The sequence below is a fragment of the Natator depressus genome, chromosome 7 (genome assembly GCF_965152275.1).
Source record: "Natator depressus isolate rNatDep1 chromosome 7, rNatDep2.hap1, whole genome shotgun sequence".
NCBI lineage: Eukaryota > Metazoa > Chordata > Testudines > Cheloniidae > Natator > Natator depressus.
This window is the reverse complement of record NC_134240.1, coordinates 52,792,524-52,818,746: the sequence shown is the minus strand read 5'-3', so window position 1 is coordinate 52,818,746 and position 26,223 is coordinate 52,792,524. Positions and strand designations below refer to the sequence as shown.

General features: G+C 42.8%; 1 protein-coding gene across 3 annotated transcripts in view; it reads left to right on the top strand.

Annotated features, from left to right (window-relative positions):
• The window catches only part of USP54 (ubiquitin specific peptidase 54), a 250,748-nt gene extending 234,555 nt beyond the window's left edge, over positions 1 to 16,193 (top strand). For 2 of the 3 annotated variants that reach the window (XM_074958441.1, XM_074958442.1), the window contains exons 19-23: positions 155 to 1,593; positions 9,608 to 9,726; positions 11,460 to 11,597; positions 13,405 to 13,591; positions 14,732 to 16,193. In XM_074958441.1, the coding sequence (XP_074814542.1) occupies positions 155 to 1,593; positions 9,608 to 9,726; positions 11,460 to 11,597; positions 13,405 to 13,591; positions 14,732 to 15,384 (2,536 nt within the window). In that variant the 3' untranslated portion in view covers positions 15,385 to 16,193. The remainder of the gene's footprint in view (positions 1 to 154; positions 1,594 to 9,607; positions 9,727 to 11,459; positions 11,598 to 13,404; positions 13,592 to 14,731) is intronic. The other variant, XM_074958443.1, reaches the window with a different exon arrangement.
• Positions 16,194 to 26,223: the final 10,030 nt, after the last annotated feature.

Below are 26,223 nucleotides of genomic sequence, written 5' to 3'. Positions count from 1 at the left end.
GCAATTCTTTTGGGTGGGAAGTTTTTAATTTGTGTTTGTGCGAAGAGAAGTGGATTGAGGTGGATGATAAAGGGGAGCAAGTTCCACGCTTTAGAGATAATTTTAAAAAAGAAGAGAGTTACTAATAATTAGTTACCATTTCTGTGTATTTTAGTGAACAGACTGGCCCGCTCCAAGTACTGCTGAGCCGGGAGGTATCCCTGGAACCCAACAGAGAAGTGGAATTCGGGTCCAGTTCTTTCTTCCGCCCACCCGCTTCCTGCCATGAAGTGCACTCATCATTATATCCAGAGTCTTCCTCCCTACCCGTTCCTGCAAGCAGTCCTCCAAATAGGACCTTTCCTAACTTCCGGGCTGCTTCTGCTGATTTTGATGACCAAGCTCCCTCTTTTCCCTATGGGCATGGGTTGGCTGAGAGACCCACAAAGACTGAGAATGATGCTTACCATTCTATGGAGCTTGGTGGGGCCCCCGCCAAAGGGCTGAAAGACCATAGGGACTGCAGCAGCAAGTTAGAAGAACTCCATGACATTACAGCTATTCTCACACCTCAGTACAAAATTAAATTTAATACAGTCAACTCTGGGTCTTTGCCTACACTAGTTCCCTGTCCCCATCCAACGCAAGCATCATCTCCCAATAAAAGCAGTCCGCATAGTCCTTGCTTCAATCTGTCAAGCTCTCCAGTGCCCACTAGCATTGATCAGATAGGGGGCTATCATTCCATGATCTCTGCTGCTTCATCCCTGTCACTTCAGTGCCCCCTGGCTCCACTACAGACAGCAAACAGGTACCCCAGAACAAACAGCCGTGAAACTTTACTGCTCCCACAGGATGACTTCAGCAATGTGGAGACTTGCAAATCTAAGACCCATAGCACAAAGGGGCATGTTCGTTCCCTGGCAGAGCAGTTTCAGAGACTGCATGGGGTCTCCCAGAAAGAAGGTGCACATGAGAAAGGGTGGACTGCTGCAGTCTGTCAGGATGAGAAGTCTCCAAGGCTGATACAGGAGTCATTCACCAATTCTTCAACCTCAGGCTACAGGCAATTAGTTCCTCAAAGTCAAGAAAACGGAACCCGGTCTTCCGAAAAGTTGCATTCATCCTTAGATGTTAGGGATGGGTTTGTTTCCATGGAGGGTTTTAGTGCTCAACTCATTACCTCTAAGAGTCCTGGATCGCACAGTGAAGACCAGTGTAGAAGAGGTGGACAGAATGTAGCTGACCCTGGACTCTCCCAGGAAAGGCACACTCATGAGGGAGGTGTGAGACAGGTGGATGATGGAACTGCCACTGCCATGGGTGTTTCTATGCCTGTGGACTGCTGGGTGGACAATGTCACCAGGTATTACAGTTCTCAGCTGGACTGTAAAAATACAGAATGGCTTCCTGTGCCAGGGAGGAATCCACCCCTTTCTGATCACAGAACAGTCAGAGATGACCTGAATGGGACCCCAGTGCAGTTTCATCCACAGTGGAATCAAGACACAGAGCAGGATATCTCTGAGTTGGAGTCCCTCTATCAGGCTAGCCTAGCTGGTAGGCCTGTGTTGGGAAGACTGGACAATTCCAGGCACCCATCGAGCAAACCAGGTGAGAATTCTGCAACTGTTACATCTGGGTAATGTTTTATCCCCAAGCAAGACTTGGACCTTGTCTATACACAGACTTCCACCAGTTTAACTAAAAGTGTGTTTTTAAACTGATTTACTGAAACAGGTGCGTGTTTGTGTGCAGTTATTTCACTTCGAGAATGGCTTATTTCGCTTCATCTTACTAAAAATAAATCACTTTTAAACTGAAAGAAGAGTATCTGCATACAAACTTGCTCCTGTTTAACTACATTTGTTTAAAAGCATACCTTTAGTTAAACCAGTGGAGGTTTGTGTGTAGACAAAACCTTGGCTTGAATGAGAAGAGTTCAGATTTGAACTACATGGCAAATCAGGATGAAGGAGGGACAGATTTCTGGCATGCTTTGTAAGGTCCCATATGCACCTAAAGTGGGCAAGAATGCAAAGTGTCTACACCCTGGAATATTATATTTGTGTTGCTTATGTATATGTATGGATATGGAGGTAGACATTACCATATTTGAGGTAGAAGCGAAACTCAAACAGCTTAATGGGACTAAATCGGGGGGCCCAGATAATCTTCATCCAAGAATATTAAAGGAATTGGCACATGAAATTGCAAGCCCATTAGCAAGAATTTTTAATGAATCTGTAAACTCTGGGGTTGTACCGTATGATTGGAGAATTGCTAACATAGTTCCTATTTTTAAGAAAGGAAAAAAAAGTGATCCGGGTAATTATAGGCCTGTTAGTTTGACATCTGTAGTATGCAAAGTCTTGGAAAAAATTTTGAAGGAGAAGGTAGTTAAGGACATTGAAGTCAATGGTAAATGGGACAAAATACAACATGGTTTTACAAAAGGTAGATCGTGCCAAACCAACCTGATCTCCTTCTTTGAGAAAGTAACAGATTTTTTAGACAAAGGAAACGCAGTGGATCTAATTTGCCTAGATTTTAGTAAAGCATTTGATACCGTGCCACATGGGGAATTATTAGTTAAATTGGATAAGATGGGGATCAATAGGAAAATTGAAAGGTGGATAAGGAATTGGTTAAAGGGGAGACTACAATGGGTCCTACTGAAAGGTGAACTGTCAGGCTGGAGGGAGGTTACCAGTGGAGTTCCTCAAGGATCGGTTTTGGGACCAATCTTTTTATTACTGATCATGGCACAAAAAGTGGGAGTGTGCTAATAAAGTTTGCGGATGTTACAAAGCTGGGAGGTACTGCCAATTTAGAGAAGGACAGGGATATCATACAGGAGGATCTGGATGACCTTGTAAACTGGAGTAATAGTAATAGGATGAAATTTAATAGTGAGAAGTGTAAGGTGATGCATTTAGGGATTAATAACAAGAATTTTAGTTATAAGCTAGGGACGCATCAAATAGAAGTAACAGAGGAGGAAAAGGACCTTGGAGTATTGGTTGATCATAGGATGACTATGAGCTGCCAATGTGATATAGCCGTGAAAAAAGCTAATGTGGTCTTGGGATGCATCAGGAGAGGTATTTCCAGTAGGGATAAGGAGGTTTTAGTACCATTATACAAGGCACTGGTGAGACCTTACCTGGAATACAGTGTGCAGTTCTGGTCTCCCATGTTTAAGAAGGATGAATTCAAACTGGAACAGGTACAGAGAAGGGCTACTAGGATGATCTGAGGAATGGAAAACTTGTCTTATGAAAGGAGACTCAAGGAGCTTGGCTTGTTTAGCCTAACTAAAAGAAGGTTGAGGTGAGATATGATTGCTCTCTATAAATATATCAGAGGGATAAATACCGGAGAGGGAGAGGAATTATTTAAGCTCAGTACCAATGTGGACACAAAAACAAATGGATATAAACTGGCCACCAGGAAATTTAGACTAGAAATTAGACGAAGGTTTCTAACCATCAGAGGAGTGAAGTTTTGGAATAGCCTTCCAAGGGAAGCAGTGGGGGCAAAAGATCTATCTGGCTTTAAGATTAAACTCGATAAGTTTATGGAGGAGATGGTATGATGGGATAACATGGTTTTGGTAATTAAATATTCATGGTAAATAGGCCCAATGGCCTGTGATGGGATATTAGATGGGGTGGGATCCGAGTTACCCAGGAAAGAATTTTCTGTAATATCTGGCTGATGAATCTTGCCCATATGCTCAGGGTTTAGCTGATCGCCATATTTGGGGTCGGGAAGGAATTTTCCTCCAGGGCAGATTGGAAGAGGCCCTGGAGGTTTTTCGCCTTCCTCTGTAGCATGGGGCACGGGTCACTTGCTGGAGGATTCTCTGCTCCTTGAAGTCTTTAAACTACGATTTGAGGACTTCAATAGCACAGATATAGGTGTGAGGTTTTTTGCAGGAGTGGTGGGTGAAATTCTGTGGCCTGCGTTGTGTAGGAGGTCAGACTAGATGATCATAATGGTCCCTTCTGACCTAAATATCTATGAATCTATGTAGATAGTACATGACATCTAGTTAAAACCATTCACGAAAGAACAGTTATTGACTAAAAATTTCACACCATAGAATTTGTATCAATGGATATAAAACAGTATAAAAACATTTATACAAAAATGGTGATTGTTTACATTTTGTACCTTTTTTTTCCCTCCAAGTACCCTCTGCACATTCCTACTTGTGGGATCACAGCATCTGTGTCTCGAGTTCTTGGAATCTTATGAGCAATGTCCATTTGAGCCACTCACTCTTCCCTCCCCAAGCAGGGTTTCAAGGGTGCAAAAAGGGGAGTGATCCCAACCACACTTCACTTCCTTCTAATCCCCAAAGGTCCAATGAGCTTAGATTACATGCAGTGTCCTCGATGCATCCCACAACATGTTTTTTTTCTTCTGCCCTTCAGGGACTATATTTTTGTAGTTTGTCAGTTAGGTAATCAGCTTTTCTTAAGAAAGAGAAGAAAAAGAAGTGGAGAGAAGAATGACCATCTGACACAGGTTTTGGCTGGACCTGTAAAAAGGAGAGACACACCTCATCTGACAGAGAGACTCCTCAGGCCTTGTTGACTAAATCTGTCTATCTAGAAGCCCAGCATCAAGTCTGGAGATAACCCACACCAGAATGGTTCTGTGCCTGGTGCAAGTGGAATGAAGGTCTTTGGATCAAACTTGGTTGACCAAATCCTGTTCTAAGCATCCAGCACTGTTAACTCTGGAGAACCACTTGATAAAGTAGTTCTGTTTTCCCAGATCTGTCCAAGTTTGACTAAGGCCAGTGCTGAGGACCTGCCACCTTCACCTCTTGGAAGCCACTTGGAAAAGTGGTTTTGTGCCCAATGTGATCTGCACTGAGCACCTCAGATCTCGATGCCTTGATCTAATCAGGTTCTGAGGATCTAGCATAATTGATCCTGCTCTTAGTGTGAAGTTCCTGGATTCATCTGAGTTGACTAATGGTTCAGCACCACTGATACTGGAAAATCACTTGCTAAAGTGTTCGTGTTACATATGAGGGGCACTGAGGTCTATGGATTGACCAGTTTGACCAACTTCAGTCCTTAGGGTAGGGCACCATTGACTTTGAGCTCAGCATAACTGGAACCAAGCTCTCTAGGTAGACCAAGTCTAGTGCTGTCAACTGCAGTTTCAAAAAGAGCAGATTCTCATCCTAGTTCAGGGTCCGGCCACATACCTAGGGTACAATCCAGAATAATAAGTAACTGTGTCACTCCTCCCCTCTAACCTGGGGTGCCCTTTACATGGCTTTGCTGTTGTAGCCTCCAGTCTGGACTGCTTGCAAACAGCCTCCACCATGCAAGTCACTCTCAGCTATGTCTTTGTGTGTGCTGCAGCCAGCCAGCCACACCTTGGCTCTTACCACCCTTGGTTATACTGCAGGGTAAACCCCAGTACTCTCCAAGTCTTAGGTTTTCCACCAGAAATGTAGATCCTGTACTGCCTAGCCCTCTCCTGGACAGTACAAGTTCATATAAAATCTGTATTTCTTTAATAGATATATGTACACTTTTTACCCCACATGGAGTTTCCCAGGCACTTCAGTTTAAACACACTGGATTAGATAAAACAATAAAACACGTTTATTAACTACAGAGAGAGAGATTTTAAGTGAATACAAGTAATGAGGCATAAAAGTCAGAAATGGTTACAAGAAAAATAAAGATAAAACACAACTAATGCCTAACTTAACAAGCTATGTTAAATTCAAAGGAAAATTTTTCTCACCACATGCTCTCAACAGTCTTACTGGCCAAACTTCTTAGACCAGGATCCCTTCTTCTGTTTAATGGCTGCTTCCTTTGCCCATGTCTACACTAGAGAGCTTACAGTGGTACAGCTCTACTAATGCAGCTGTGCCGCTGTAAGGTCTCCCTTGTGGCTACTCTATGCCGACTGGAGAAACCTCTCCCATCAACATGATTAAACCCCCCAACAAGCGACGGAAGCCTCTCCAGCCAAGCGTTCGCACCATGGCACTGTCCACACCAGCACTTCTGTCAATGTAACTTATGTTACTCAGGGGTGTGGTTTTTTTCATAAGTTAAACCAACAAAAGTGCTAGTGTAGACGTAGCCTAGGTCCATTCTTGTGCAGTAAATCAATGGCTAGAGAGGGAGGAGGAGAGGATGCCTTAGGGTGTCTGCCCCTTCTTTTTATAGTCCTGTCCCTCCTTTGAGAAGCATTCCTTACTTCCAGCTGGGAGTAAGGCGATAGGCAGTTTGTGTGAAAGGAAACTTCATGCTGTTTCTTTGCTAAGATACAGGTTTTTGCTCTTGCCTCTTTCCTGCCAAAGAACGGCCACTTAGCAGGTAATGATTCATCTGCCGTGTTTACAGCTGGCTGAGGTGTCAGCTTGCCCTTTGTCTCTGAGGAACTGGTTTGGCCATTCCCCATACTTCCCTGGAAAACATACTTTTGCATACATACATCCATTTTGTCATGATATTACTGATCAGCAAATTATGAGTTTTTAAATGACACCTCACAAGGCATCTGGCTTTTGGTGACCTTCTGGATTACCAAATTGCTGCTACAACTAGCTTCCAGTTCAGAATCAGTAGGGGGACTCTTTAGTGTCCCATTCCAGAGAGGCTGTAGTATGGAGGGGGCACCTATCCAAGGAGTCCTTGGGAGCAGTGCCGGGACTTCGTCAGCACTGGTCCAGAGTCTGAAATTGCCTAGTGCCACTGTCGCTATTCCTGTGATTCTGAACCTTTTCTCTGGGCCAGATACATCTGAGAACTTGCATGCTTTGCCTTTTCTGAGCACTTCTTTTGTTTTCATGGAGCAGTTGTGCTTGGCACTTGAGAGAGCCTCAGTGGGGGAAAGGGGACACTACCAATAAAGCTGTATCATACATGGCTTTGGCCTCTCTAGCACAAAGGGTTCACCGGTTGCCTGACTATCCTAATTATTTTTCTCAGATGTTAGGGAATCCATGTGTATAGCTAGAGTTTGATCCTCAGGAAATATGCATGTTGTTCCAATCCTTGGAATTTACTATAAGTAGTTCCCGTTCATCCCTCCACAAAAGGTGGGGTCATTGGAGCCCTCCTTAGAGTCCAAACCTGCAACTTCCTGGTGTGAGTACAGATTCCTTACCAGTGCACCTTCTTGATGCAATGAACACCTGAGCCACAACGTCTCAGGACATTCAAGATGCTTACCTGTGAAAGACAAAACAGCTCCCTTACCATTTGCAGTGATACTCAACTTGTTTTTCACACTCTCCAGGACATCAGGCTCCACATGAGTTTATTAGCTAAGCCCTGTGATTAAATCCAAATCTGTCCCAATTCTGATGGACAACACCACACTAATGTATTACAGCAATTGACAAATGGCGACTTGATCTAGGGTCAAGAAGTTTCCCTTTTCTGAGAATGCAGCAGCCATCTTTCCCTGGCAGATGAGAAATTGGATAACAGAAGGTTTTTGACCAAGCACAGCTAACAATTAACTGGAAAAAATTCATCAGAGCAGCACAAAATGAAGTGGGCTTTTCACAGCCCTACCTTGCTTTTAACTTAGACTATCTTAAGGTGCATTTGTGTTGCTGTGTGAGCTTTCCACCCTCTGGGGCACAGGTCATCAATTTTTGCTCACTCTCCAATAACCAAATTAACAATGTGGTTGCTCTGTATACCATTGGAGCTGCTTGTGGTAGTTGCTTTGCCACAATGGCCGTGGAAAGGAGACTGGATTTTCCATTGCTGAGGGTGCTCTGGTGAGAGAGGTACATTTGAGCTGCTCCATACATATTTCCTTCCTTCCAGCCCAGAGAATGAACAAGATACAGATCTAAAGGACTAATTGTCCATACACCATATTCTATTCAGAAAATGTACTATCTGCTGCATCCTCTCCCTTAATCCTGACTATGATGGTACTCTGCATCCATCCTACTCAGGCTATTACTTTCCTAAGCTTAATTCACATCCAGGAACTCCGATTCCATACTTTGGATATTCATTGATCTTAGATGTGGTCCTCTTAGACAATGATTGCATCTTCAAGTGCCCTCCAAAAACTAAGGGCATATGGGATGTAATTACTAAAAGATGTAGCCAATTGTTTGACTACATTCATGGCTTTTTCTTTAAAATGTTCAAGAGATCAAATAACCAAGCTTAGCCAAATTTATTGTCTTAAGACACAATAGTACAATACGAAAAGGAAACATAAATACCCCCTTCTGTGGAGCAAATTCTTGCAGCACGTTCACTTTATGCAAAAGCTGTGCTTCAAAGATATGTATTTCAGCTAGTTGTATTTATAGTATGATTTTACAAGTTAAAAAACTCTTTACACACAAAATGTAAGTTTAACCCACTAGTTTGTGCCAGCTTTGTCCTTGGTACTTGTCTATAGTTTCCCATATCTAGTGTTGAATACTACATTCCGCGTGTTGATGAGCTATGAAAGTATTCCCTATCTGTACTTGGTCAAAGCCAAAGATGCATAAATGCTTTGTACAAGTCTCCTATTTTCTAATGCAGCGGTTCTCAAACTTTAGTAACCCAAGGACCCCCATTTTGATTTAAAATTATTCACTGATCCCCAAACCTCCCAGCTCATCCCCAGGCCCTACCCCCACTCCACCCCTCCCCCCAAGGGGAGGGAAGAGTATAATAAATTCACTTGACATAACTTCCCAACACCAATATATATAGTTTTGTTTTATTAATACCATACCTATTAATGTGGTGTATTCTATGCTTAACTTTTATATAGTGGCTAACAGATGGCACTGGGGATCTTTCCATCAAAGCTCAGAGGTTGCCCAAATGCATCATTTTGTGTATGACTGTTGTTATGACAAGGGTGGTGTTCAGCCACCTGAAGGTATTAAAAGATACTCAGCTAGGCCTAATGTTGTTTCCATAGCTTGTCTTTGCATGATCTTAGTCAGTTTGGAAGGCTGCTATTTGAAGCTCTACATATGCTTTCAGGTGTCTTTTTTCAATTGTGGCCTGTCTGGGGAGAGTAAAAGATTGTAGTCACTCATGACGTTGCATTCATTTTTGGCAATTTTGCAGTCCTTGTTAATCTAGAATTCTAAAGTCCTCCTTCCTCGAGCTGGTACTGCTCGCTAAACTCCCACAAATAAGAATGTGCCGAGACCACTTGAAAAAATGCAGGTTACTTACTAGTAACGGGAGTTCTTTGAGATGAGCCTCTGCATGTTCATACTTCTTCACTCACCTTCCCCATTTCTTTGGGGTCTGAGTTTCACAATTCCTGAATTAGCAGAAGGAACTGAGGAGCAACTGGGGCTGCTACTCCTTTTAAACCTGTAGAACCCTGAATGGGGGCAAAGGAGGAGGAATAAGTCACCCCAAAGGACACTGTTCACTAGAGATTCTGAAATCTTGTGATCAGGCACTTTGATCCTGTAAGTGTGGCTGTGCAGGGGCTTGTCTCAAAGAACTCCGGTTATTGGTAAGTAACGTTCTTTTATGTCTATAGATATTCACTCTCTGTTTGAGCCAGGGCTGAGATAACTAATCATGTTCCACAGGTGCAGAGTCAGATCTTGAGTTTAATCTCACTTCTTTATTTCCCTCCACAGTCTCTGCAAACATAACTGTGAGGAAGCTTCACACTGTAGCCGGCATGGGTCTCTCAAAAACGCCGACAGCAGAGATTGAGCACAATCTCTATGGAGCCATTGTCTCTCCTGTCTCCAAGGTAGCACCTAAAACATTGTGTGGTTGTGGGGGAATTGGACATTCCAGCAGCAAGAAAAGTAGAAAAAATTCCATATGAGAGGCAGTAGTATCACTCATATTGAACTTTAAAGAGATTATTTTATGTAGTCCTACTTGGGATTGAGCATTAAGAAAGTGGGTGACTTGGGGTCAGTGTTACATTCTAAGTGGTGACCTCTTCAGGGATATGTGTCCTCACAGTTTCAGAGCTAGTACCTCTGATTATAGTTTAATGGACTGCAGGGAACCATTTTGCATTGCAAGGAGATATTTTCCATTGCTAGCTCCTAGGAATTGCCTCTTCATATTATATCAACTGCTTTTACACTGTCTCCTTTATTGGATCATGTCATCTTGCATGTTTTGAAAGTAGAGGGTTTAATACAGTATAATGTACAAGTAATAGCTGACCTCTAATGCTCCTTGGTCCACTCGGAGTAAGAGAAGGTAGCACTACCTGCACTACAATCTGTCTTGTGCTGCTGTTTCCAGAACCTTTGGAGCACACATTCTAACTCACTTGAATACTGCTCAGTTTTCATACTCTATAGCTTTTCTAAGAGAAGCCAGTTAAACAATTAGCTGTAATATTTAGGTACCTATATCTGAAAGTATCTGGGCACCTCAAGAAAAAAAAAAGATTGAAAATGCAGTGTTCGCAAATAGAAGAACCTGTTTATCAAGCTGAGAGCAGAAGGAAAGAGGTAAAAAGAAGCAACATTTCCCACTCCAACATAGAATAAGCCACTTGCTAGCCACCAGAGATGAAAGGAAGCAAATAATCATGGTGAGAAGAGTTGAGAAGGCTCCAAAACTCTTCAGATTATGTTTTGGGATAGTCATCAATTCCAGTCCTGCTTATCTCAGCTGCCATAATGGAGCACAAGGCAGCAAGCAGTCCTTTGGGTAGACTCATCCCATTAAGGCTTTAAATCCTGTCTTTAAGAAATTATAAGACATAGAATCTCAGTTGCACGTGTCTGCCAATGTACATAATAAGGTGAAAAACTGATCACGAGGATACTATTTTTATTAATGAGAATTTAACAGACTCACTTGCTTTATGCTTTTGGGTTAGACCTGAATGAGGTCTAATGAATTAAATACTCCTGAGGCTGAGGGCATTCTGTGCCAAAAAATTAAAAATTCTGTGTACAATATTTTAAAATTCTGCAGGTTTTATTTGTCAGTAAATAAATGCAGAGGCTCCCGCATGGCAGTGGGGAGCACAGGCCACTGGCTGCACGAAGGTGGGAAATCCCTCTGCAGCCCCCCACCCCCGGGACACAAACTCAGCGGTGAGGCTGCACCCAACCCTGACACAGCACAAAGCCTGGGCCTACCCCAGAAACACCAGGCACACCAGGTGTGGGGCAGGCAGGCTCAACCAGGCAGGATCCCAATGTGGAAAGGCTCAGTGTGGGGGGTCCAGGTGTGGGGTGAGAAGATTCTGTGTGGGATAATCTGGATGCAGGCAGCTCAGTGGGGAGTCTAGGTGTGGGGGGATCTGGATGCACAGAGGTTCCAGGTGTAGGGGCAATGGGACTCTGCAGGGACTTCTGGGTGAAATAGTTGGGGCTCAGCAGAGGGGTTTGGATGTGGGGGTCTCAGCGGGGGAGTTCAGGTGCTGGGGGAGAACTTCTTCTCCTGAATCACTGTTCAATGCAATTTTCCATGGAGAGATCTTTCTGAATGTGGTAACGTTGTCTGCAGGTTGCATATGCCAGAGGCCATAGCAGGGAGCCAGAAGAGGAGATGTACAGTGCAGAGAATTTCCGTCGCATTGCTCGCAGTCTCAGTGGGACAGTCATCACAAACAGGGAAGAGACCCTGGTCTCCTCTCATAGTTTTGTAAGTAGAATGAACCTCAGCATTGCAAAGAGATGACTGCTTGGGATAGAGTTGGGGGCTGCTTTTCCTCCTCCTTTCCCTCATCAACTCCACTAGCAAGTAGTAACAGGAAAGGCATGCAATTGAGCACCATTGATACCAGTTCAGAAGGATGAAAATTTGTTCCAGTGAATCATTCCCTTTTTTCTCTGTTGGATGGAGAAGTCAGCTTTTATTTTGGAGTAACCAAATTTTCTGCTTTTAGAGTCACCACACCTAGAATTGTGCCAACCAAAGCTTGTGTATGTGTGCTAACAGGGCTAACCCTGGTAAAGGGACACAGTCAATCTGAAGTTTATCTATTTTGGATATTGACTAACTTAAAAATAACAGTTTTTAATAGAGCCCCCATAAACAATATGGGCTGTGATTTAACAAAATAATTCTTTAACGGTATATATAAGGAAATTTTTTCTTCCTTGTTAGTGTTTATAAGGCATACCTTCCTCAAGAAATAGTGATTATACACAAAGTGCTGTTACTTGCACAAAGTAAACAACTTAAAAACAGAGAGAGACTGCTTTTCTCCATCATCTTTGTCAGTACTCTCAGGTTAGGTGTAACAAATCTGAAACTTGAAGAATGTACCGTATTTTCAGGCAGAAGTTAAGTTATTGTTTTTTCAAGTTGATTGTGTCCTTTCATCTGATTAAGTAAAGTTCAGTTACTCTAACACTATTTTTTGTTTAACTTTTTTAAACCATGCTTGTCTATATTTCATTTCTGAACAAATTCTAGTGAAACTGGATGTAAGGTGAGGTGGGTGTTGGCTAGCTGACCCTCCTGCTCAAAGGGCAGGGAAAGTATGCTCCCTTGGTCAACATGCTTATTAAGGGAATGAAGACTGTTGCTGGGTCTAATTGCACCAAATAATGTTCCCCTTTCAGAGTTCCACCAAATTCATTTAATTGAAAAGCAGGGATTTTTATTGAACTGTAAGTCTGAGAAAAGCAGGAACAGATTGCTGTCAGTGTTTAGCTGGATGATTTCTTTGAGGAGGAGAAAGTTTTAAGAGTATGAAGTAATGTGATGTATTGGTTTTGTTCTGATTTTTCACTAGCCATGTTTAGACTTCTTCAAAGGAAAGCTAAAAGCATTAGCTTTGTTTGAAAGCAGCAGAATAAGAATGGGAGAGTTGAGCTGCAAACTCAGTGTTAAGCAAGGTTGAATGCTATAGCATGACTCAAGTTTTAGCTTTAGGCCTAGTCCAATCATACAAGTTTAACTAAAATTTTGTTTTCAAATCCATTTAATTAAACCAGTGCAACTTTCACTTGTAGGTAGGGCCTTATCCCAACCTTGCATTGATGCAAAAGCTCAAACTCCACTACCATATTAGAAAGTTGTGCCCTACATCACTGTTTAGCTCTTAATAAAGCATGTTTAGCAAGGGAGAGGCTTCAATAGTTTACATTTTCCTGGCATGTGTGGCCCAGCCCTTCAAAAGGTGATTAGGAAAGAGCAGATTGATTTTTTTTTTCTTGCACACGGTTATTGCTGCTGTTCTGAGCGAGATGCGAGTATGATGGTGGGGGCGTTTTCTGAGCGGGTATGTTGGGTTTTTTTCTGATCTGTTACCAAAGAGCCTTTCTGGGGTGGGTATTGTTGTTATCTTGCATTTCTTTCTCTTTCATAGACAGATTCAGGTACTTGTTCTGGTGACTCATCCCTCTCTCCTTCCTGGATCCCCACCATGTTTTCTTGGTTGAGCCCAGCTTTGTGTTTAATCATCATTTGTGGTTTCTTTCCTTTCTCATTTTGTCAAAAGGAAGCACCAAATGTGAGGAAAATGCCAAAGGAAACCACGCACCGTTCTTCCAGCTCCACTTCCCTCCCTTTTCCCCACGATCCTTCTGTGTTACCCTTTGATCCCCACCACTACCCAACCCAGATGCAGAACCTGTCCCATGATGTACTGATGCCTAGCATGGTGGGCAAGGCACGTAGACCATCAGGTAATCACAGGACTCTTCACCCTCCTGCATGATCAGAAATGCTGTGTGTGATTCTTTCCCTGCTGTTGCTGAAGGACAGCTCTTTGGATCTTGTCTGCCATAGTGATGGTTTTATCAACTGCCTGAATCCCTTCAGAAATTTGGAAGGATAAATTGCCTTTTTTTCTTCACTGTCCCTTCTACACTGCTTTAATAATGCTGTGCTATATGGATATAATATAAAGGGACAGTCTTTATGTTAGAGGTATGGCTGTTAAGTATTTCAATAGTTGTGGTAATGTTTTCATTACATATATACAGGAGGAGGTACCTGGCCAACAAAAGTGTCTGGCATAACCCAATGGAACTCTTCTTACTATTTTGTATAGCATCTATAGCATCCTCTGGGGCACTTGGCATGGGCCACTGTCGGAAGACAGGATACTGGCTAGACGGACCTTTGGTCTGACCCAGTATGGCCATTCTTATGTTCTTATAACACACCATTCCTATTAGATTAATTATATTACGCTGTTTTTAACATTACAAGAAATGAAGCTATAAATGATGCACACATTCCTCAGAGATGACCTAAAGGTCCACCAAGTTTTTTTGTATTTAACTGTGTTTGTGGGAGGGGTGCAAAGTGACTGACTGAGGAGGAGCTGGTTATTAGTACTATATTCTGTTATATAAGATACTTCCCTCAGAAATCACTTGTGTGTGAGATCTTTTGGAATTACAATCCTGTTGGTGCTACAAATTCCTGCATGAGAGGCCACCATGAAAGTTATCCAGAAACCCCTAGAACATGTGTCTTTAATTTTCTTGTTGGGCTCCTTCTCAGGTGACATTGAACATGTTACAAAAAGTGCTGACTGTTTAGGAAATCTGGTGTCCCATTAGTGCGTGTGACTGCACCTGCAGAAAGACAGGTTGGAGCTCTTTTCTGGGGGTGGGTTGAGCTGCAGAAGGAAAGTGAATGCAAGGAGTGTGCTGCTCAGTTTTCACTCATTCCGAATCATAGGTCAGTCGGTGCCCTGGTTTAGGGTTGGTTCAGTTTACCCGTTCATATCAGCTGTGGGCCACAGTTAAAGAGGTTTTGAGAGGAAAATAAATTAAAATATAACTGACTGAACTCTTTCCCCCCTCTCCCCCTAGGAGATCAGAAGAACGTCCAGAAACTTCTGGTTGTGCCTGACCGGGGTGAAACTTTCCAAGGTGAAGACCACCCAGGTATGGCACTGAGCTACAGGAGTCTCCCTTGCACACAGAAATGCTCTTCTTCCCAAGGTCAGAGACCTCTTGTTGACCAGCATATGGAAGGTGGAGCATCAAGGATCTCTGGCCATTGGCTGCAGATGAGCCACGCTGCCAGACAAACAGCAACACTGCCAGACAAACGAACATTGCAGTTGGGATACACTGCCCAGCCAGACAAGGGGTTACAGGAAAGCTTCCTCCAGCAGCCCTCCCAACACCAAATGCACGAGTCCTATGCCATCAATTGCAGGCCATGTCCTAGCACAGACTACAATACCTTCAGAGTGCCACAGGGGCTTTCTTGGGACCCTGTTGCCTCTCAGGGTTGCCCTGTGCCTCCCTCGCGTACTAAGGCCCCTGGACCAAGGAGAGTAGATATGCCCCCAGAAGAAGACTGGCGTCAGAACAGCTTTACCCCTCAGCCTGGTGGCCGGAGAACACTACCAGTGCACATGGTGGATGGGACTTTTTCTTCTGCTTCTGAGGTGCACCAAAGGATAATGGCCCGAGCAGCAGCTGCTCCTGCCACCCTGCAGAATAGCGGCTGGTGAGGTCTTGTTCCACTCAATGTGTTCCCAGCATTGATCAAACCCCCTTGTGAGCAGACTGTCTGAACTGTAACTGTTGCTGAGGTGCAGTTAATAACAAGGCAGCTAACTGTTCAGTCCGTAGCTCTACTAGTCTTGTCTTAAAACATAGCTATACAGTATGTGGGAACTAATTGCACTGTATTTCTTTTCCTGTATTGCTGAATTGCTGTCTCTGTGGGGAGCTCTCAGCTATTCCGATCCCAGCCCCTCTCAGCAGTACACGCTATAGTCAATAGTAGGTATAAGGGGCACTGGCTGTGGATAAGCTCATGGGTGCACATTTATTTTGAAGAAAGATGTACCATTAGCAAAAAGGACCACTCTTTAAAGGACTCAAGCATGAAACGTAGTTCTGCTAAATTCATTGCATACAAAGCCAATATGCTATTTTCCGTTTGTTTTTTCCTCCACCTCCCTCTTGTGTTCCCTACTGGGGGAAAAACTGATCCACCTTCCAGGTTCCAGCAAATCTAAACATGACAGGACTGGTGGTAAGTGAGGCAAACCCAACATTCAGTTGTGCTGAGACTTCAAGCACAGGCCACAGCTGTAGTTGCTACTGAGGAAGGGGGAAGGAGACATTGCCCCAGAGTATTCCAGAACTTTCCCCACTTCCTTCAGGCAAACTAACAATGCTTCAAACAGAAACGACTGTTAATGCTGCACGCTTAATTACACCAATGTAAACACAGAATAAGTTTAGCTATTTTAGGGTCAAACATACTTGCTTTTGTAAGTATTTTTCAAATAAATCTATGGAATAGTTCTATTTAATTGCCTGTGTATGAATCATCTTCATTTTTTATTTGGTTTTACTCAGCGACTGGCCTGAAAGCTCTGATTTGTGTTTTTTAATACACTAAATGGAATAATAAAAGCTACATATAAATTTGTTTTCAGTGTTGTTGTAGCTGTATTGATCCGAGGATATGAGACACACAAGATGAGTGAGGTAATCTCTTTTTCCAGACCTGAAGAAGAGCTCTGTGTAGCTCAAAAGCCTGTCTCTTCCACCAATAAAAGATATATTACCTCACTCACCTTGTCTCTCTCATTCATAAAGGTAATTCATTAATAATGGTAATTTATTAACAAATCATTTATAAAGAAGCACTTGTAATTAGAGCAGAGGCCTGAGTCAGGAATCCAGTATTCTGTTCCTGACTCTTCTAATTCCACTCGCGTGCTTTGTGGACTAGTTGCTTCGCCCCTCTGCGCTTCACTTTCCCCTGTAAAAATGGGGTACCCTTTCTCTCTGGAAACGTATTTTGAGATATATGGATGAGAAAAATGTAGGACATGTGCACATTAGTATTGTACACAGTCAAGCTCTTTTTAGTCTCCTACAAAAGGGTTATCTAGAAATGGTCAGTCTAGGTCAACAGCTCGACTGAGCCACTGATGATGTCGCACAGAGTAGTATAACCAATGTCTAATTCAGGCTGGCCTGCCCAGGCCTTACATTCACACAAAGGAAATCAAAAAGCTGGCACAGTAAGGTCAGCAACAGGCCCTGGCCAGGCCTGGATTTTTGTGTTAGGGTAGAGGGAAGAGCCTTCCTCCTCCTCTGGCTACCCCCCGCAACTGCCATTTTGTAGAGGCAGCAGCCCTTTTATTTTATGTGCCCCGCTGGGCCCATATTGGCTGCTTCTTGCTCCTAGCCATCTAACCATTGGAGGACCAAGTATTGTTGATTCCATCAGTGGTTGACCCCAGAAGGCCTTTCTGGGCAGCCCGGGATGTCCAAAAATTACTGCCTTTCTCTTCCTGTAGGGAAACGTCCTAGGGCAGGTTGCACCAAGGCAGCAGGGTCTCCAGCAGGGGGCAGCGAATGCCTGGTGCATCCTGTCACATACCTTCCCTGGCAGAATGGGGTTGGGGGTTCCATCTTCACATCACACATTCTAATGTCTCCTCCTGCCCAGGAAAAGAAATCTGCATTCTCATACTGTAGTACTAGGGAAGCACAGAGATCCAGCGCTGAGTATCATCACCTTGTGTCCTTCATTGCCTGCACCCACTGTAATATGGCAGTATGGTCCATTATTACATAAAACAGGACTCCTGCTGCCATCACAGCCCACCTTATAACCCAATATTTTTTCTCTATGGGGGAGTCTTTTGTCTCTCACTTTTGGAATTTTCTGCTCCATTCCTTGGATGTTTTGTGATGATACAGTTCCTAGGCCCACTCGATGCATTGGTTTGGAGAGTAAATGGTAACGAAAAATCTCTGGGCCACCACAGAATGTCCCTGATCTTTTGAAAGATTTCCTCACCCGGCCTTATCTGCTGCTTCGGCTGTGTCTTTGTGGGGTCCGTCAAAGGTGAAAAGTGGGGTATCAAATGGCAGTAATAGCTTACTAAGCCTAGGAACACCCACATTTGTTTCTTCATCTTGGAGGTAGGGGTTGTCTTCAGTTTCTCTGTCTTGTCCTGAAGAGGCTGGATTTGGCCATTTCCCATGAAATGTCCAGGATATCTAGTTTCTTGCAGGCCAAATTATTGCGTGGTTGGAGATATTATAACAAAGGCAGATGTGAGTTACAATAGGTGTGAATTAAAAGTTGGACTTTAAATCCAATTCTTCCCCTCCTCACCCCCCAAACAGTCATTGGAAAGCATAGACTGCATTTTAGTGCCCTCTACTGCTTCATTTTAAAAGGTACTCATTGTATTACCATTGTGTCTAGAATCTACTTGTTTGTTTAGCTTAGTCTAGTATCTTCGTTATTCTTGTTTAGTGTCTTAATTTTCATTCCCATCTCTCTCTTCTCAGGATTATACTAAACACAGAGGTCAAATTTATCAATATTTCTGCTGTCTGAGAGTTTGGGAGACCTATTTTTTCTCTTGTATCTAAATATTTGCCATTGTAATGCCTCTTTGATGACAATAACTACATTTGGAGGTTGTGTCTCATGTAGCCATTCACATTTTTCTGTAGTATGCTCCTCTATTAACATCCATTTACAAAAAATAACCCCTTCATTTGGGTATCATGTCAATTTAATGATCTGTATGTTTTAATAGCACCACTGAGAACTTTGTACTAATCTGTAAATCCATTGAACATTGGCTTAAGCAAATACTTGATTGGGATTTCATCATTAGTGTCATGCATTGTACACATAAAAAGCCAGGTCTTCTGGTGCAGGTCAGGCATCTTGTGCTGCACTGCTGGCAGACTCTGGCTATAGAGCTGGCGTATCCCTCTGCGGGAGTATCACTCCAGTGCAAGGGGAATCTCCTGGTGGTGTAGAGCTGGCAGAGAGGCTCCTACCCCAATCCCCCTTAACCTGCTGTTGGGGATGAGGATGGGGTAAATCCAAAGAAATGCACATTGGAAAACATAATCCCAACTATACATATATTATGATGGGGTCTAAATTGGCTGTTACTACTCAAGAAAGAGATCTTGGGAGTCATTTTGGATAGTTCTCTGAAAACATCCACTCAATGTGCAGCAGCAGTCAAAAAGCAAACAGAATGTTGGGAATAATTAAGAAAGAAAATATCCTATTGCCTCTGTATAAAACCATAGTATGCCCGCATCTTGAATACTGTGTGCAGATGTCACCCCATCTCAAAAAAAGACATACTGGAAAAAGTACATAAAAGGGCAACAAAAATGATTAGGGGTATGGAACAGCTTCCATATGAGGAGAGACTAATAAGGCTGAGACCTTTAATCTAGGAAAAGAGATGACTAAGGCAGGATACGATAGAGGTGTGGAGAAAGTAAAAAAGGAAGTGTTATTTACTCCCTCTCGTAACACAAGAACTAGGGGTCACCAAATGAAATTAATAGGCAGCAGGTTTAAAACAAACAAAAGGAAGTATTTCTTCACACAGCTCACAGTCAATCTGCGGAACTCTTTGCCAGAGGATGTTGTGAAGGCCAAGACTAAAACAGGGTTCAAAAAAGAACTAGATAAGTTCATGGAGGATAGGTATGGGGTTGGGACCAATCCATGGCCGTGGTTTCAGCCCCTTGGTGCCTTTAGCAGCCAGAGGAAGTTACGGCAGCCCCAGGAGAAGGTGAACGCGAAGGTAAGCTTTATACCACCTTTGCACACATACGCCCCCACCCTTTGTTGTGTGCTTCAGTCAGACCTCAGGTTCTGGCTCAGACAGTTTAGGGTCAGCTGTCTGAAAAACACAATCTACCAAGCAAAACTAGGAGACGAAGATCATCTTTCCAAATAGTGGTTCACAGTACACTGTATTTGCAAATAAAAAGGAAAAGTTTGTTCCATGTTTTCCCTCCTGTCAACTCAAAAGTGAGGAATACTCCTGCTTTGTCTCAAAGCCATGACAAGCAACAACTTCTGAATTGGTGCAATTTGTTTTAAATCATACCAGTGTTTATAGTGCCCAAATTGTTTTGTTTTATCTACATATGGAAAATATCCCTTCATTCTTCCTCAGTCATGCTTGAAGGTACCTGATTTCAAAATTGGATGAAAAAACCTATTGTGTGTGTTTATTACTCTTTGGGAAATTAATAATTTATTAACCTGAACTAGAGGGCTGAAATGAACAAACAGGGATTCTAACAGTGCCTTAGTATATCTGAGTCACACACAAAGAACCTGAAATGGATTTAATAACATAAATTTACAGGGAGAAAAGCAGTACTTCCTCTCTTAAAGTGGCACTCAATTCCACAAAACGCTTCATTTGGAAGTCATGCTGTTTGATGATCTGACAGTCTTAAGATCACTTGAAACATAATTCAATTGACATAATTTCAATTGAGTATAAATCCTTTGAACATTGTTATCAAGTGTTTGAGTTGGGCATGAACACCTGCAGATTAATTAGTGGTCTCTCATTAGCTTGACTGTGGCTCATACTCCAGCCTGAGTCAAATGAAGTAAAAATCTTAAATGAACCAAACTGTACCACAGAATCTCTATGGATAGTAATTCTATGCTTGAATAGTAAGAATATAGCAGTAGGGATATACTACCAACCACCTGACCATGATGGTGATAGTGACTGTGAAATGCTTAGGGAGATAAGAGGCTATAAAAATAAAAAAATGAATAAGAATGGGGGATTTCAACTATCCCCATATTGACTGGGTACATGTCACCTCAGGACGGGACGCAGGAATAAAGTTTCTTAACGCTTAAATGACTGCTTCTTGGAGCAGCTAATCCTGGAACCCTCAAGAGGAGAGGCAATTCTTGATTTACTCCTAAACTGAGCACAGGATTTGGTCCAAGGGTGAATATAGCTGAACCGCTCGGTAATAGTGACCATAACATAATTAAACTTAACATCCCTGCGGAGTGGGGCGGACACCAAAGCAGCCCAACACGGTAGCATTTAATTTCAGAAAGGGGAACTACGCAAAAATGAGGAAGTTAAATTAAAAGGTAATTTAAATTAAAAGGTAAAGTGCCAAAAGTGAAATTCCTACAAGCTAGATGGAAACTTTTTTAAGACACCATAATAGAGGCTCAACTTAAATGTGTACTCCAAATTAAAAAAACATAGTAAGAGAACCCAAAAAGTGCCACCGTGGCAAAACAGCAAAGTAAAAGAAGCAGTGAGAGGCAAAAAGGCATCCTTTAAAAAGTGGAAGTTAAATTCTAGTGAGGATTTAGAAAATAGAAAGGAGCATAAACTCTGGCAAATGAAGTGTAAAACTATCATTAGGAAGGCCAAAAAAGAATTTGAAGAACAGCTAGCCAAAGACTCAAAAAGTAATAGCAAACATTTTTTTAAGTACATCAGAAGTAGGAAGCCTGCTAAACAACCAGTGGGGCCCCTGGACGATCAAGATGCTAAAGGAGCACTCGAGGATTATAAGGCCATTACAGAGAAACTAAATGAATTCTTTGCATCAGTCTGCATAGCTTTCGATGTGAGGGAGACTCCCAAACCTGAGCCATCCTTTTTAGGTGACAAATCTGAGGAACTGTCCCAGATTGAGGAGTCATTAGCAGAGGTGTTGGAACAAATTGATAAACTAAACAGTAATAATAAGTCACCAGGACCAGATGGTATTCACCCAAGAGTTCTGAAGGAACTCTAATGTGAAATTGCAGAACTACTAACTGTGGTATGTAACCTATCATTTAAATCAGCTTTTGTACTGGATGACTGGAGAATAGCTAATGTGACGCCAATTTATTAAAAAGGCTCCAGAGGCAATCACAACAATTACAGGTCAATAAGCCTAACTTCGGTACCGGGCAAACTGGCTGAAACTATAGTAAAGAACAGAATTATCAGACAAATTAACAGAGTTTGTTGGGGGAAGAATCAACATGGTTTTTGTAGCTGGAAATCATGCCTCACCAATCTACTAGAATTCTTTAAGGGGGTCAACAAACTTGTTGACAAGGGGGATCCAGTGGCTATAACGTACTTAGATTTTCAAAAAGCCTTTGACAAAATTCCTCACCAAAGGCTCTTAAGCAAAGTAAACTGTCATGGGATAAGAGGGAGAGTCCTCTCATGGATCAGTAACTAGTTAAAAGGTAGGAAACAAAGGGTAGGAATAAATGGCCAGTTTTCAGAATGGAGAGAGGTAAATAGTGGTGTCCCCTAAAGGTCTGTGCTAGATCCAGTGCTATTCAACATATTCATAAATAATCGGGGGAAAAGGGGAAAGCAGTAGGGTGGCAAAATTTGCAGATACAAAACTACTCAAGATAGTTAAATCCAAAGCTGACTGTGAAGAGTCACAAAGGGATCTCACAAAACTGGGTGACTGGGCAACAATATGGCAGATGAAATTCAATGTTGATAAATGCAAAGTAATGCATGTTGGAAAACATAATCCCAACTATACATATAAAATGATGGGGTCTAAATTAGCTATTATCACTCAAGAAAGAGATCTTGGAGTCATTGTGGATAGTTATCTGAAAACATCCACTCAATGTGCAGCAGCAGTCAAAAAGCTAACAGAATGTTGGAAATCATTAAGAAAGGGATAGATAATAAGACAGAAAATATCATATTGTCCCTATATAAATCCATGGTATGCCCACATCTTGAATCTATGTGCAGATGTGGTCACCCCATCTCAAAAAAGATATATTGGAACTGGAAAAGGTTCTGAAAGGGGCAACAAAAATTATTAGGGGTATGGAACAGCTTCCATATAAGGAGAGATTAGTAAGACTGGGACTTTTCAGTTTGGAAAAGAGACGACTAAGGGGGGATATGATAGAGGCCTAAAAAATCATGATTGATGTGGAGAAAGTAAATAAGGAAGTGTTATTTACTCCTCAAGCACATAACTAGGGGGTTACCCAATGAAATTAATAGGCAGCAGGTTTAAAATAAAGTTGTTCTTCAAACAGTCAAAGAGTACCACAAGTTGCCAGAAGATGTTGTGAAGGCCAAGACTATAACAAAGTTCTAAAAAGAACTAGATAAATTCATGGAGGATAGGTCCATCAATGGCTATTAGCCAGGATGGGCTGGTATGGTGTCTGTAGTCTCTGTTTGCCAGAAGTTGGTAATGGCTGGCAGGGGATGGATGATTACCTGTTCTGTTCATCCCCTCTGAAGCACCTGGCATTGGCCAGTCAGAAGACAGGATATTAGGCTAGATGGATCTTTGGTCTGATCCAGTATGCTCTAATATGAGTGAGGTGAGAGTAGCCCTGTAGCAGATGGAACTGATATTTGGGCAGGTGGATCCTGAGGAGAAGGCTTAAACTGAGAATTCACATGGTTATAAGGGAAAGACTTTTCTCCCAGAAGGGCTGATATTTTTTTTACTCTAAAAGGTGTGTAGCCTTTGCCCTACTCTATAATAGGATTTCATTACTAAAATCTCCCACTTTTTTTACCACTGGATGTAAGGAGATTAAAATGGATGGGGTTTGTTAATTTAAAAAAATTAATTTTGAGTTTAGATTTTAAAATGTTTTCTTTTCAGGCCTCCTAGAAATAGTCTGCACACATTCACCAAACATGCTATGTAATGTGCTTCCTTAATGTGGTTATAACACAATATAGTCCCATCCGTGAAGGGAAAACTAGACTGTATTAAAATAGAACTGTAACTGGGGCCGTAACAGCAAGAACTGGTGTCGACACTCCCCTAGGCTACTACTGAGTATGGGGGCAAGGAATTACCTACCACAAGTCATGGGAACTGTGCTTGAATCCTGCCAAGCAGTAACTGTGTTCAAACATAATAGTTCTTTGAATGATTCACTTCACTCTTGTTGTATGCGCACCCTAAGCACAGTTGCTGGAAAGGGGTACCCTTTTTACCTCAGTGGTACCCATTGGGGTGACTCAAGCGGCCTCTGGTGCCACATGCTCATACCTCTGACTCTGAGAATAAGTCCCTGTCCCATGACCATGGAGGTGTGGTTCCCACTAGTGCTGGAGACCAGTGCCGTGGTGAAGATGCCTTCGCTGAGGCCATCATAGCTGATTTCTCTTTTGATGGTACCAAAGGGCCTGCTGCTGAACTGTTACTCGCACAACTAAAGGCTCTCACCCCCCTACCCTCTCTTTTGGGTACTCAGGAAGTAAGGGACCCAACTTTATTGCTCTGTAGGCTCAGGGCTAACATCCGTTCCCAGTGGACTCAGGGCACTGTGGGTCTCAGGGACCTTTTCCCAGTGAACAAGCCTTACACAGTAATATCCTTAAACCTCTATTTACTAAAAACTGATCAACAGAATACACATGCTAAGCATACAGTGCTCACCACTCCCAATAAGGCAGATGAATTTTTCTTGAGGGCCAGTCAAGAATAGATCTGAGGACCCTGCTTCTGCACAGTATGGTTGGCAAAGTGTAGAGGTCTGGCAACTCTGGTCTTGGGCTGTGCCCTGGAGTTAAGTTCCAAGGAGCTTCATATTTTACACACATTATGTAGGTAAAACCACAACTATTTTATCTGTACCTTAACGTATCACATTTCTAAGAACCTTCAAACAACACATATCAACCAATCATATGCAAGTTCCCTTGTGTCTTATGTTTAGTTTTTACTTTACGTGTTAAAGCTTATCTTTGAGACTTTGGTTTTTCAGATGGTCAGTACAAGACATTTTCCAAGGTTTATCTAATCTATGACCAGTTCTTGGGTTTCTCCGGCCTCTCCCTAAAATTCCTTAGCATTAGTTTATCTTTCCATGGGACTGTTGGTGGGTACATTCCTAAGGTGGGAGTGATTTATCAGCAGTGGAACGTTTTGTTTTTAATAATTTAGTGAAAAGAAAAGGAGGACTTGTGGCACCTTAGAGACTAACCAATTTATTTGAGCATGAGCTTTCGTGAGCTACAGCTCACTTCATCGGATGCATACTGTGGAAATTGCAGAAGACATTATATACACAGACACCATGAAACAATACCTCCTCCCACCCCACTCTCCTGCTGGTAATAGCTTATCTAAAGTGATCATCAAGTTGGGCCATTTCCAACACAAATCCAGGTTTTCTCACCCTCCGCCCCCCCACAGACAAACTCACTCTCTTGCTGGTAATAGCCCATCCAAAGTGACCACTGTCTTCACAATGTGTATGATAATCAAGGTGGGCCATTTCCTGCAGAAATCCGGGTTCTCTCACCCCCTCACCCCCCTCCAAAAACCACACACACAAACTCACTCTCCTGCTGGTAATAGCCTATCCAAAGTGACCACTCTCCTTACAACCTGCATGAAAATCAAAGTGGGCCATTTCCAGCACAAATCCAGGTTTTCTCACTCCCCCACCCCCATACACACACAAACTCACTCTCCTGCTGGTAATAGCTCATCCGAAGTGACCACTCCCCCTACAATGTGCATGATAATCAAGGTGGGCCATTTCCAGCACAAATCCAGGTTTTCTCACCCACCCACCCCCCCACGCACACATAAACTCACTCTCCTGCTGGCAATAGCTCATCCAAACTGACCACTCTCCCCACATTGTGCATGACAATCAAGGTGGGCCACTTCCAGCATAAATCCAAGTTTAACCAGAATGTCTGGGGGGGAGAAGGAAAAAACAAGGGGAAATAGGCTACCTTGCATAATGACTTAGCCACTCCCAGTCTCTATTTAAGCCTAAATTAATAGTATCCAATTTGCAAATGAATTCCAATTCAGCAGTTTCTCGCTGGACTCTGGATTTGAAGTTTTTTTGTTGTAAGATAGCGACCTTCATGTCTCTGATTGCGTGACCAGAGAGATTGAAGTGTTCTCCGACTGGATTATGAATGTTATAATTCTTGACATCTGATTTGTGTCCATTTATTCTTTTACGTAGAGACTGTCCAGTTTAGTGAACTACCATCAGGTTTCACTTGTAACAGAGGGGGTCAGGGTGGGTAAGTTGTCATGGCTACAGAAGGATGACCTGAAGCAATACACTCTGTCCTGTCCTAAAGCACTGATACTGCAGGTGACACTGGTACTGACAGCGCTAGAAGGTCTCTGGCTGCAGCAAACACCTCCAACGTGGTCAGCATCAGGATAGTATTGGTACCATGCTGAATCACAGATGTAGACAGTTCATCTGGTACCAGACTTAATGGTGCCTGCATAGGTGCTGGGAGTCAATGGTGCCAACTTCTGCAGTACCGAAGCAGAGGAGTGGCCTAACTAGGGCCCCACTCTACTCTGGCCCCATGCCTGGCCATTTTCAGTGCTGGGGATTGACCCTTCTCGCCCGACGGTTTCTTGTGCCTTTTCCTAGGCACTAGGGACAATGATCAGTGCTGGGGCTCCGCTATGGTAGGAGGAGCACTCCTTACTGACACCAAGGTACTCTGCCGAATCTCACCAGCCTGGATGATGAGATGGAGGACTCAGTGCCA